Source organism: Cyanistes caeruleus, chromosome 3 (genome assembly GCF_971803275.1).
Source record: "Cyanistes caeruleus chromosome 3, bCyaCae1.hap1.1, whole genome shotgun sequence".
In the NCBI taxonomy this organism is placed as follows: Eukaryota; Metazoa; Chordata; class Aves; order Passeriformes; family Paridae; genus Cyanistes; species Cyanistes caeruleus.
In genome coordinates this window covers 40,324,579-40,338,035 of record NC_141703.1, presented here as the reverse complement: position 1 = coordinate 40,338,035, position 13,457 = coordinate 40,324,579, and the positions used below count along the sequence as shown (strand labels likewise).

The 13,457-nt window shown below is 40.7% G+C and overlaps 1 protein-coding gene across 1 annotated transcript in view; it reads left to right on the top strand.

Annotated features, from left to right (window-relative positions):
• HS6ST3 (heparan sulfate 6-O-sulfotransferase 3) overlaps nucleotides 1-12,778 on the top strand; it is a 271,118-nt gene extending 258,340 nt beyond the window's left edge. The window contains exon 2 of the mRNA XM_023947176.2: nucleotides 7,043-12,778. Within this exon, the coding sequence (XP_023802944.2) occupies nucleotides 7,043-7,748 (706 nt within the window). The 3' untranslated portion in view covers nucleotides 7,749-12,778. The remainder of the gene's footprint in view (nucleotides 1-7,042) is intronic.
• The last annotated feature ends 679 nt before the right edge of the window (nucleotides 12,779-13,457 follow it).

The window sequence follows — 13,457 nt, the reverse complement described above, 5'->3', positions numbered from 1 at the left end:
CACTAATCTTCTGATCAACAACTGTGCAAAAAAACCCAAACAAACCAGTGCTATAAAGCTTTCCTGAGGTTTTTCTGATGGCACGGATACAGAATTTAATCTGATATTTCAGAGGATATTTTTAAAGAAAAAAGGGCTTGCAATATCTAAACAGAAAAAAATGGGGTTTTTGTGATGAAAGCAGTGAATTACCGTAAAAGAAACTGAAGCCGGTGACAGGGCGTATTCCTCCTAACATGCAAGGAAATATAAGGTTTCACATTTCTTAAGTGCTTCCCGGTGCCCAATCACCACATTTCTCTTGCATGTAACAGTCTGTGTCATCACAAATTACCTCCCAAGCAACTGCCTTTTCTTACCAGAACCAGAAGTACAACCCCAGCTGTCTGACTCCCAGCCCTCCCTCTGTCACGCTGATATACTGAAATATCAGTAAGGACAACAAAACGATAATGGACTGTTTCTCTAACTGCTGGATTGGAGATTTGTATGAAACAATACAGAACTTGTTTTAAAACTTTGTTTTACTTTGGGGAATGCTCCAACTCTATAAGCATGTTTAGAAAGAGATTTTATACCATGACTGGTAGATGTCTTATAGGTACAAAGAGTTGTGAAATGGAGGTTCCCTGTGGTTATTTCTTCCTCATTACAAAAAGTTATGTTAGTGGTTAGTTTTTTATGTTGGCCTGAACTTTGCATTCTGTGAATAGGTCCCTTCAGGCAAGGACCCTTTGGCTCCAAGAGCAGGGTTCACTCTGCTAAGTTATTCTTTAATGTGGAGTAAGAGTATAGAATATTACAGCCATTGTTTTAAGTAAAGTGCTCATCATCCCAGATAAAAACTGCAGAAGTGGGGAGTGCTCAGATCCTCTGAGAATACAGCCAGTTAAATGCTGTGGGTACGTGCTGAGCAGGTGATGCATGTGGTAAGAGTAGATAAGCCTTCACTTTTTAATGGTGGTGGCTGTTCTTTCCATAATAGTCTTGTAAAGAAACCCATGCAAACCTGAAAGGACAGCTAATAGTATTAAGGTCACAAACTTATGTAAAGGATTTCTTAGAAAACCATCCCATCACAGTGTCTAGCATCCTGTGACAGACACTAAGCTTAAGAAGCCTGCATGCTCCTGCTATCTCATCTTTGCAAAAGTTTGTGGGACAGCTAAGGTTTATCTGTCTGGCTTGGTGGATAAACTGTACAATGTTTCCTGCAGCCAGATGGACATGCATATATTTTGTGCACTGTTTCATAGATTTTTGTTACAGTGCCATTGTTCTGGATAAGTATACAGTCTGTTCTTGTTATTTTGGGCAGTTTATCTGTAAACTAAGCACACCATGGATGCAGTGACACTCTGCACAGAAATGCTGCCAGCCTCGAGCTGATACATCTGCATTTCACTGGGGTGACTTTGACCAGTTCAGATCAGCCTGAAAATGTTTCTTTGCTTTGTCTTCCTCCATCATTCCTGTTGCATGTTCTTATACTAATTGTACATGTGCTGTACATTATACTTACCTTTGTTTCATTTGCTTACCCTCTTCCTTTCACCATTACCCATACTGGCAGTACTTTGCCCAAAGAGAGGTTACTGATTGTGGGCTAGCTCTGTTACTGCCTGTGAGAATCTGGATAAGTATATAAGTATACTGGGAAGTATAAGGCTTTTGTTCACATAATGCTGATCCTTCTTAAGTCTTCATCTTGCCACAACCTCTGTTGGTAGCAGAAATGTGCTGACAGGATGGCTTTTGGTGGGTATTTCAGACCTTTCCTCAGGAGCACACTCACTTCCACAGTTAAAGCTACTAACTTCTTATCTCCACTTGGGACATAAACTTGACCAGGGCTTTTATTTTCCTTTCTACTAGGAAGATCCACAATGTGGATGGTTTTATGGTGCACCTGGATTTGTCAGTCACTTTGGTTTTTCTTTCTTCTGTCTGCTAGTGTTTTCCAAAATATTCTCTGGTGACTCTTTTTCCCCATCTCAGAAGAGCTCTCAAATACTCTTCTGTCTCTGCATCCACTGCCATGAGCACACTGTTCTCCTTTATGAAGATGCCATTCATCCTTCTTCCCCAGGAGACCCTATAGGATGTTTCTGTTCACAGTGTGTGGTGATCCTTCACGTATTTTATTAAATCTCCCTCAGCTGGGACATCTGTTCCATGGTGATAGAAGAGGCAAAATGCCCTGGTTTGGGATCACCTCTGCTTATAGCAGACTCTGTTCCTCTGAAATTAATTTCTAAACTGTACTACTGAAGAATTAATGCAATACTACTGAAGGATTAATGTAAGATTAGAGTATTTATATTAAAATACCTTATAATGTGGAAGAAATACATGTTCTTAGGTTATAACTAGAAGCTAGTTTTATCTGTTCTATTAATTAAAGGTTTTCTTTGCCTAATGCTAATGAAGAGATTTGATTTCATGCAAGCAGGACTCGAGCCTTAGGAATTTCCAGGTACTTTATAATTCTATGGTAAACAGCAGTGTGCAGCCCACACTTCAAACTGGTGGTTGGTTGAGCCCTAGCATGGATCATCAGGCCCTTGCTGTGACCATCACCTGTCCAAAAAATCAAGTATCCCACAGTGACAATGTCAATAATCCATTCGTTTCAGTTTCAGTACATCATGCTCAAAAGGAGATTGCTTCATCTGGGGAAGCTGCATAAAATTTCCTTTCAGGAGGAGCTAATGCTGTGACTAGTGGGGTGGTGTTTGAAATGATATCTGGACTGTTCTTACATGTCCATGTCTTCATAGAAACAGTCACAAGACACATTGGCAAACACACAGTTATGCATTTGCATTTTTCTGTCATTGACAAATGCAGATTGTGGCCTGATTTCAGTGTGAATTTTTACATACAAACACATGCACGTGCTGATACAGATATTGATTACATAAATATAGTATATAGATATAACTTGTATGAGTTTTAATTAATTTGGAATATTTTCTGTGAAATACCTTCTCCCTGACATACCAGCATATTCTTTTTGGCTACCCTTTAAGCACTGAGTGTGTCTGCGACAGTAGTTTCAGTAATCAGTGATGTAAGTCTATTAAAATGAAGCCAAGATGTCTGTGATGAGTTTGCTTTGACAAACAGGGTAACAGAAGTCATTACTTAATTATTTGCTCAGTATTTCCCACAGTGGGTAGTCATGGAGCACAACACAGCCATGTGAGCATGGGTGATGCAAGAGAGTTATTTACACCAACGAGAGCCAAGTGCACATCGGTATTCAGAGTGGCTCAAGCATATTCAGTATTTAGCTACCTTTATGTTGCTCTATTAGGAATGGCAAGAAGAGCGGCACAGACTCTCTTGGAGTCAGTTAGGAGAATTTCTCTTAGTTTATTACTTCAGTTCTCTTTATAGAGCGATACGTGGAAAGTACAGAAAAGAAACTCTTATTGGTTAGTAAACTACTACATCACCATCATTGGTCAGTGGCGCACACTACGCCCTGACCTTCTCTTGCAAAGAAAACAAGAGACAGAGAAACAACACCTGCAAGGTTGTTTTCTGTCTTTGAGGATTGTTTTAAATCCTCCCCATGAATTTCCCAGGCTAGCTTCTCAGGCAGGACTTGAGAAAGCTATGTGGTCTGCAATTCCACAGGCACTTTGCTGCCTGCTCCAGAGCTAGCATCCACACCTTTATGCTGTTTTACTGAACAGTGAAGAAAGGCCGTATCCTGTTTCATATTCTTACAGCCTTCTTCTTGTCTTTATTAAGAGCTGACTCCTTGGCTATTCCCAGTGTGATTGAATGCTTGTATATGAGGCACTGAGGGCTCCAAAATGCTTCTATAGTTATTCCATAAATGTTAACATTTGAAAACAATTTGAAAACAATTTCCTAAGATAATTTTATAATTTATATAGTTATCCAGCTGAAACAAATGTTCATGGCCTTTGTGTGTTTAGTTGTATCATTATTCTAGAGACGTGACACCCTTTTCCCCGAAGGAAAACTTTGTGCACAGCTGCAGTGCAGCATACCCCCAGTCCAGGGGTGGCATGTAACAGTGTCATCTGGACAGTGTCCAGGATTAGGTGGAGGAAATCTTAAGATCTTCTAACCTCAGATTGATTAAAAAGGTGACAGGGGGTCACAGCCAGAAGGTTAATCAGAAGGTTGTAAACTGTGAATGCAGCATAAGTTATCAGCCCCTCAGAAACTAAATGAGCATCAAGCTGCTTTTATAGATTGTCAGCCAGATGGAGAAGCCATTCAGTGGATAACACAAGAAGGCAACTCTCTGGAAGCTGCAGAAACCAGCAGCAGATTTATCTGGGCAGTGAAAACAGCTGCAGAAGTCAGGTAGTCACAAGGAGGAGCAGCAGCAGGCTGACGAAGGTTTCTGGCCCAGCATGCAGAAGGGAAGTTGCGGATGTTACGCAAAGATGTGCCGTTCTCATTTCCATGCATTTGCTTTGTACTCCTGTTTATTGCACATCAAACACATTTACATATCCAGGGATGAAATGGAAATGATTGATGCAAAGGAGGTATTTTTGTTAATTGTTGTTGCCCTGAGTCATACCTGACTGGGACTGCTGGAGATGGGAGATGAAAGACAGAACTATTATTAGAGGTATAAATAATTGTCAAGAGCAATTTTTAAATCTGTCTGTTTCCACATATTAACATCCAAAATTACCTGAAGAGAGGAAGAGCAGCAATACAAGGACTAAGCCAATACCCCATTTTTGTTGATGCAGATGTTTGCAAAGATTGCCAGTCCTTGTCCACTTTTTTTCATCTCTGCTCCCTTGGGGTTTCAGCCATTTTTGTTCACAACCCTATCAGTGCCTGGTGGATGTTGCAACCACAGCTTCTTATGCTCAGAGTTGATGGGTGTTTGAAAGTTGAGCTGTTTTATCTGCACAGCACTTGTGAAATGCATCCCCTTTTTTCCCTGTAAAATGGAAAGCAGTTCTTAATGTGCTCTCATACATGCAGTGTAGAGCCAAGATGAGATGAGCATCCAATCTGAGAAGAGAATGCTGTGGCTGAAGTGCCCAAAAACTGCTTTTTCACAGTGGAATTATCCTTCAGAGCACATAGGAAGATTTCTTGCTCTTCAGCAGAAGGGGGATTTTAGAAATACCTGTCTATGAAAGGTTGTGTTCTTCTGGGGTCCCCTGTCGATGTGGGCTGTGTAAGTAACTGAAGGGGACCAAAACAGCTGATGTGCAGTTTGGCCATGTGTGAGCAGCAGTGAGAAGACCCAAGCTCCAAATGATTCTGGAAATATCATCCTTCAAAGTATCATCTGATGCTGACAGAAATCATGGCTTACAGTACAAATGATAGTGAAAATACATCTGTGACACTCCCAGGTTTAAATCTTTCCACCAATAAAGCTTCTGCTGTGAAATAAGTCTTGAAACAGCTATTTCCGTTAGATAGTAGCTCAGGAAATTACCCTGCAGCACAACATAGTCCATAGTTTGGTCTCATAACCTTATTCTGGAAAATATATTACAGGACCTGTAGGTGGAAAATTCAGAATGAATAAGAATGAAGCATTCAGACCTGTTTCCCTTTGCTTTGCCTGCACTGGGAAATATATCTGCATATTTAGCAGTATGTGGGGAAATAAATATTTTTATGGTTAACCTAAGGTTCATGGAGATGGTGAATCTTTAGTGGCAGGAAGTGGGTGATACCTGTAAAAGCAAAGTAATTTTCTTGGAGGTTGTTACAAATTTTGATATTTTTCATTTTACTGGAGTTAGCTGTTGTATGAGATGATGCTCCCAAAATGTTGGTTTGTTTACAGGGTAGCTTGTCTTCAGCAAGCTTTCTTCCTGCTTACTTCCTTCATCCTTCTCTGCTTCCTGCTTACTCTCTTCATCCTTCTCCAGGCTGAAGAAAAAATACTGAGATCAGACTTTCCTTAAGAAATCTTAGGGCTCATGATTTATTAATGTGTAGTTTGCAGTAAGATGAGTCATGCAAACTCATGAGCCTATTTTTGTACTAGATCCTGTGTTAATTTCAGTCATGAATCTTCTTCTGGTTATTCTAGCTGAGAGAAATCATAAGTATTTCAGTTTTGCTTTGTGTTTATGATATCACCTTACAATTCAGTTGAGTTATTATTGAGCAGAACATCCCTCGGTAAAAAAAAAAAATCCTTGATCTGTGAAAGCCTCCTTGATGCATATTTAATTGCAGTCCCTTTCAGGTTGCCATAAATATGACATACAAACTGAATTTAAAAGCAAGAAGATGAACTGACAATGTGTGTTCTGTGGTCATTTTCACTATTTCAAATCAATATATCTTGGTGTCTCTTTTATATTCTTGACAGATGAGGTTGAATAATAATAATAATAATCTTTACACCAACAAATGCTTTTGTACCACATGATTGTAACTAATTTCAATCAAGCACTTGCCTAAAATTAAGTCACATGAATGGATTTTTGGTCTCTTATTATCTTCCCTCCAACCCACTTAATAATTTTCTTAAGCAGATGGCTCATGCCAGTCTTCCACATGGTGTTATTTTTAGCACTTGCACCATCCACATGAAATTGCTGATGCTTTTCCTAGGTTGTGCCCAAGTCCTGTAGGGATCATCATCCTGAGCATCTTGTGAGACATGCATGTCTCGGTCCAGAAGCAAAGTGGCTGGATTATTTCAATCACTTTTCACACAGTTTCTGATATTGCTGTGTTTAATACCTCAATGTGGAGGGGAGCACACTTCAGTTAATTGGTTTCTATATAAAGTAACTATCACTGAACAGTTGATAGGTCAAAGTAATTCTGTTTCTCTGATAACTGCTTATTTTCTTTCATATCTCCCTCCCAATTTACCTTGTATTTTATTCATGGTATTTATGAAGATTTTACTGTCTCAGAAAGAGTCACCTGAAGTGCCTACATTGTACTGGAAAAAGTGAAGGGTCTGGTGCCAGTGTTGGGTAACAGTTTTACTGGGGAAATAAATAGGAAAATCTACTGAAATCTTAAAACTGTGTTTAATTATATGTTTCAGGAATTTCTACTACATCACCATGCTGAGGGATCCAGTGTCACGGTACTTGAGTGAATGGAAACACGTCCAGAGGGGTGCGACGTGGAAAACCTCCCTTCATATGTGCGATGGAAGAAGCCCAACGCCAGACGAGCTGCCTACCTGTTATGAAGGAGACGACTGGTCTGGAGTCAGCTTACAGGAATTCATGGATTGTAGCTACAACTTGGCCAGCAACCGCCAGGTGCGCATGCTGGCAGACCTCAGCCTGGTGGGGTGCTACAACCTGACTTTCATGAACGAGAGCGAGAGAAATATGATTCTTCTCCAAAGCGCCAAGAACAATCTGAAAAACATGGCCTTCTTCGGGCTGACGGAATTTCAGAGGAAAACACAGTATCTCTTTGAGAGGACATTCAACCTGAAATTCATTTCCCCATTCACCCAGTTCAATGTTACACGGGCCTCCAACGTGGACATCGGCGAGGATGTGCGGCAACGGATAGAGGAGCTGAATTTCTTGGACGTGCAGCTGTATGAATACGCAAAGGACCTGTTCCTGCAGCGCTTCCAGTACTCCAAGCAAGAGGAGCATCAGAAGAACCGGCTAAAGAGGCGAGAGGAGCGGCGACTGCTGCGGGAGCAGAGAGCTCACCAGTGGCCAAGGGAAGAGGCAGCAGAAGTAGCTGTTACTGAAGATTATAATAGTCAGGTTGCAAGGTGGTGATGCACCTCCATCTTGCCTAACCAATGAGAGGATCAGATTGTTTGTGCAATGTGGCTATCTGGGAATTAGCCAAGGGAGACCTACTGCTTTGGTAAATGAGACCTCATCTGACAACTCCCCCTCCTCGTCTCCAAGTTTTTCTTGGTTTCTGTCAGTGAGAATGTATTTTTTTCTCAATAGGTATTGATTAGTGTTATTAAATGGCAGTAGAATAAGATTCCTGACAGAAAAGACTTCCTTCAAAGGCCTAAGTATGAGGATGGGTTGAAGAGAGAGATTTTTTGCATTAACAGGTGTACTCTGTACAATTGGAGCCACTAAAACTTGTGCAGACATGAATGATAAATTGGGGAAAAATACTTGGCTCAGTTCCTTGGTGACATGAGAGCTGGTTTATTTCGTACTGTTCATTGCAATTGTGAGTGCATAACTTTGTAGTGAATGAAATGGAGAAGGTGCACACATTGCCCTTCAAACTTGTACATGCTGTGTTTTGATTAAGGGAAGAATTTGATGAGGTGATTAAAAAAGACATAGGAAGTGTTGGATTGGGGCACTTCTTGCTTGGTTCCAAAGGCCAGCAGTCAGAGATCAATTATAGGTGAGGTGGTGGAGTGGGTTGACTTATTTCCCTGCAGGTGCTGAGAGTACCGAGCCCAGACAGGTAGGAGCCATCTTTCTGTGCTGGCAAAGGCAAGCTTTGAGAGATGAGGTCCATGTGGCAGCTGAGCACACATCACAGAGATTATCTGGCTGGGAGCAATGAAATCTGCCTTCACATTCACAAAAGGGGTCAAGCAAACTCCAGTGAAGAGGAAAGAGGGAGAAGGAAAAGCTTAAATATTAGTGCGTCATTTTCCAGATTTGCTATAAAAACCTGGAGACACATTGTCAGTGAAGGTAGGCAGGTTTGTTATATTGTCTGTTAAAATACATTGATGCTGTGTGCATACAGTTTAAATTTGTTTTCTCTCTAACTACAGTAATGGCTAGAAAAAAATCAGCTTTCATTTTTATAGGATACATAATGGATATGTGGAAAGTCTTGATATTTATTACTCTATATGAGGATTCTTTGTAAATTTATTGTTTTCATGATGAGAGACCTGTATCTGTTTTTCTTCCTTGTCTAGAAAAAGATTCAATGGGTTCTTCCTCCACGTGTTCCATTCTTGTGGCTAAACTGCATCTGTTTATTCCGAAATTTTATGTTGTTCCATTTGTAATAGTGAAATTTTAAAAAGAGGGTCCTGTGCACCATAGATCTTCTAAGAGAGTTTTTTTCCTTCTTCTTCTTCTGGCATAAATGTAAAGCATTAGGAGGAAATTTCTCTAAGTGCCTCAACGTGGCTGCTAAATCAAGATGCTGAAAGTATATTATTGCATGCATGAATGGCTTTTACCTTACAGATTTGCTAATTAGAAGTACTGGAGTACCTGATGTGGATGCACATTTCTCACTCGTTTTCAAAATTCAAGGTTTCTATCCAGTTGGTTGAAAACATAATGTGTTACAGAAAAAAGAGGCTCAGTTTGAAAATTTGTCCCTTCAAGTTGGATTTTTTTCTTGTGCATGCTGTATCTTCTTTTCTTCTGACAATGCTATTGCTACTTATCTATGCAGAATATCAAAAATACAATCTAATGATCCTGTTGACAGTTAATGCATACGATAATACATTGAACATGAAATATCATAATAGCATTAAGAAGTGAGGAGAGCTACCAGGATGATGCCTCATTATCAATGTAATTCATTAACACTATGCTGCTTTACATCTGATTGTCAATGTGTTACTTTGGGGTGAGTAGGGGTGGGTTTTGGTCCCTGGTACCTCTTCCACATGTGGTTCATATACATCTTCTCCCACCTCAACATTTAGAATGGAAAAGGAAGATTGTTGTTTTCCTGTCTGAGCATTAGGGAAGAGTGAGGAGCTCTTTGGGCTCCTGGATGGTGCTGCTTGGACCCCCATGACCTGGAAGAGGCACTCAGACACCTCACTCAAGTATGAACACCAACCTTCTGAGACTTAAATTGAAATCTTTACAGCTGAGGACTGAAGCTCACTCTGGGTATCCTGGCTGCAGGACAGTGAGGCCATGAAGAGGTAAGGCTTGCTGTCACTATTGCACTTTTAGCACAGTGCAGGTAATTTGCAGTGATCTGACATCTTAGCTGCTGGCACCAGCGCTTTAGGCTGGGTTGGCCCTGGCCCTGTGAGGGAGGAGCTTTCTGGTCAGTGACACAAGGATGATGGGAACTGCTGCATCTCCCTGTTTCTGCATCCATTGCCACATCTTGCTGGAGACCAAACAGCATGAGAGGGGAAGGATGCTTTTGGTACCTGATGCTCAGTCTCCAGGATTTGCAGGTGCACTTCTTGTTTCCATGAGCACAGGGAGCTCGGGGTGCTGGGGAGACCCTGAGGGGCAGGGAAGAAGCCAGCCATGTGGAAGGAAAGATGCAAGACCAAATTCACATTAAGGAGCAAGGTAAGCAAGGAAGTAAGATAAATTCCGACTCATCTTTTGTTCTGTAGGGCATGCTTTCCTCTTCCTTCTAAGTGCAAAAGAACAGTTGTCCCTTCCTCACATACCTCTTTGCTCGGCAGGCCACCTCTCCATGCTGCTCACAGCAATTGAGGCCCATTTCTCATTTAGAAAATACAGTGTTTTCTTTTCAAGGGAGAGGAGGCAGTGCTTAGAAATACTTCCCTGGAGCCTCACCAGTGTCTGTAAGTATCAGTTTCAGCTGTCTAAGCACACCAACTGTTCTCCAGACTGTTCCTTCTGCCTGGTACAAAACAAAGCCTAATGAGAAGAGCCGAGCCGTTTTTAGGTGGTTTACATTAGCTTGAATAGTTGGGCAACATCTTAATGTGATGCCTAACCTTTTTCATCAGTTATTTCCCAGGAGTCAAGATTAGGCTCCTGAAGAGCTGTTAATGTGCTGTGGCATCTATGTTAACGGGATTTGCCTTAATGCTTGGGATTTAGTTAAAAATGAAGTTGGTTTGTTGGTTTGTTTATTTTTCCCCTCTGGAGCCTGTCTAGCAGCCCTGGCTGTGCAGCAGTAGGTTTGTTGCTTTCGTTCTTTTGGGGTTGTTTTGGGAGGGGTGGGCAGTTAGCAGCTAAGACCTTGCCCACAGCCCTGGGACTGAAGGACCTGGCACCTCCTTCCCTAGCTCCAGCTGCAGATCCAGCCAGCAAACTCACTGCACCAACAATCCTGTTTTTCTTAGCAGTTTCCTTACCCATGACAAATAAAGCAATTTGGAAACCCCTTCGGGTTGACTTCTAAGACGCCGGCCTGCAGCTTTTTTCGTCTTGGGCACTGTGCCTGAAATAATGAAATGTAAAAGCAAAATAAAGGTCCTGCTTCATATCTCTGTTATCCCAGGTTTTCATTGCTGTGACAGCATAAACTTCACCATGATTACACTGGCCCGTATAAGATCAGGGAGCAGCATGTTTCTTTCCAAAGCTTCATGAGCAACAATGCTATAGGATTTCTGTCCGTCTTCCTGGCATTATTTTTTTGCTTAAAGAAGGCAGTTGGCTTCTGCTACTGTGGTGATGAAACAAATCTCACTCTTTTGTAATGGAGATGTACTTGCTAATCTCTCCCATCACATTCCCTGCCTTTTCCAGTTATAATTCACTGTAGGCTTGGAGTGGACAGAGAAACATGCTTTGTCATTAGAACTTGTTCCTGATAATTTGATCTCTAATCCAAGCACTCACCCTATGGCCTTATGGCCTTATTAAGGAATGAAAAATTGTCCTCTCTTCCCCTCTCATCAGTGCTGACAGTAAAAACCTTTTTCACCATCAAGAAAGAAAAAGAAATGGCACTGTTTCTGATGTTGGGTATTTGCCACTGCTGTTGTGTTAATAGTGAGGCTGTCATAGGCTTGCTAGGGATTCTGTCCAATATGCAGCAGTTACTTGCTGTTCACTAAAAACAAAAATACAGAACAAAAAAGTGATGGAAGTCAGATCCAGAGCCACAATTTGTAACTGTATCATACCCATTCAACCAAATGGCAGGTCACATCACCTCTGTGTCTGGGGATGTTTCAGATTTGACATCCATGACTAAATCAGGAGGTTTCCTAAGTTGGTCTTCTTGTTAGCACATGCTTCCTTCTGCCCTAGTGGGATCTTGTTTCCTACCTGTACTCTTGTATCAGTTATGAGCGCTGCTGTTTTAAAACATATCTCACTTTTTCTTCCCTCTGTTGCTGTTCCCCTGATACACATGGAATTGTTCTTTTCTTTTTTTCCTTTTTTTTTTTTTTTTGTCTGGGATAAGGATTATCTTGTTTCCAGACTGGTGGGGAATACTATGTACAAGATGATTAATCACAATAAAGTCATTCAGCTGGAGTTGATGGCTGTATCCTCCCGATGTGTGGCAAAAATAAAAAAAGCACATTTGAAAAAGGTACCAAATTTCACTGTAACACTTCTTTCAGTTTGGTTCCTGTAATACTTTCTTTGTCTACATTTTGTGGAGGGAAATGGGTTCCATAGCCTGCAATGTCCTTGGTTTTCTTCTTGGCCATATCACTAGCTCTGTGATTTCAAATAAATGTTGGAAGAGAAGAAAAAAATAAAGAATTCCCATCAGTTGCCATATTTAAGATGAAAGAATAAATTAATAGGCTGTAAATTATTTTATTCTTTAAGAATTTTCCTTCTGTTTATGTGCAATAATGTTTGTGAATTCTGCTACCGAAGGATTGTATTGTGAGTAATCATATATACTTCCATTCCTATTTAAAAGATAGTTCGTAGACCTAGGGATTTTCATTGACGTAAAGCACAATTTAATGAATTATTTAATGTGTTTAACCATTGTGATGTCAAAAGCAATTGTTTTCATATATTTATTTGTTGGTGATTTTCTGTAAAATGATGCTCATTAAGAGATCTGTTAAAAATGAAGTTTTGTTGAATATTGTTGGGTCCATGAATTACTTATGAGAACAAATAAACATTGATTGTGTTTTTGAAACACTAAAGATTCTATCTTATCTACATAGCCATAAAAATGACTGAAAATGTTTCAAGTCATAGGAAAAATCTACTGTGTGGTTTTAACAAAATGTACATGGAGGAGAATCATATTGCTATATCTTATTATTTAATTATGTTAGGGCCCAATACCAAATCTTTTGTTTCCAATTGGACTTCATTTCTGCTCCAACAGCACTTGACTGAGGAGCAGTCCAAACTGTCAGGATAATCTGCTGAGCTCTGTGGGGAATAATGAGAAGTTGAAGTCTGTTGCTGCACTGTCAGCCTCATACTGCTGGTTTGTTCTAGAAGTCTACCTACATGAAAGCTGTGGGGTAGCCCTGTATGGTAGGGAGTGTTCTGACTCACCAGAGTTTGTTGACAGTCATGAAAAGAGTGTTTACAAGTAAGAATCATGGGAAAGAAGTGTTGATGAGTAAGAGTCATGGGAAAGGCCAACAAAGTTGGTATCTTGGTGAGGGTCTGTTACAAACCAGCCAGCCAGGTTGAAGAGGCAGATAAAATATTCCATAAGCAGCAGGGGGAAGACTCACAATTGTTAGCATTTGCTGTTAGCATTTGCTGTTATGGGGGACTTGAACTTACCAGATGTCTGCTGGAAATGCAATGCAGTGGGGAGGAAGCAGATTCCTGGAGTGTGTGGAAGAGAACTTCCTGATCTGG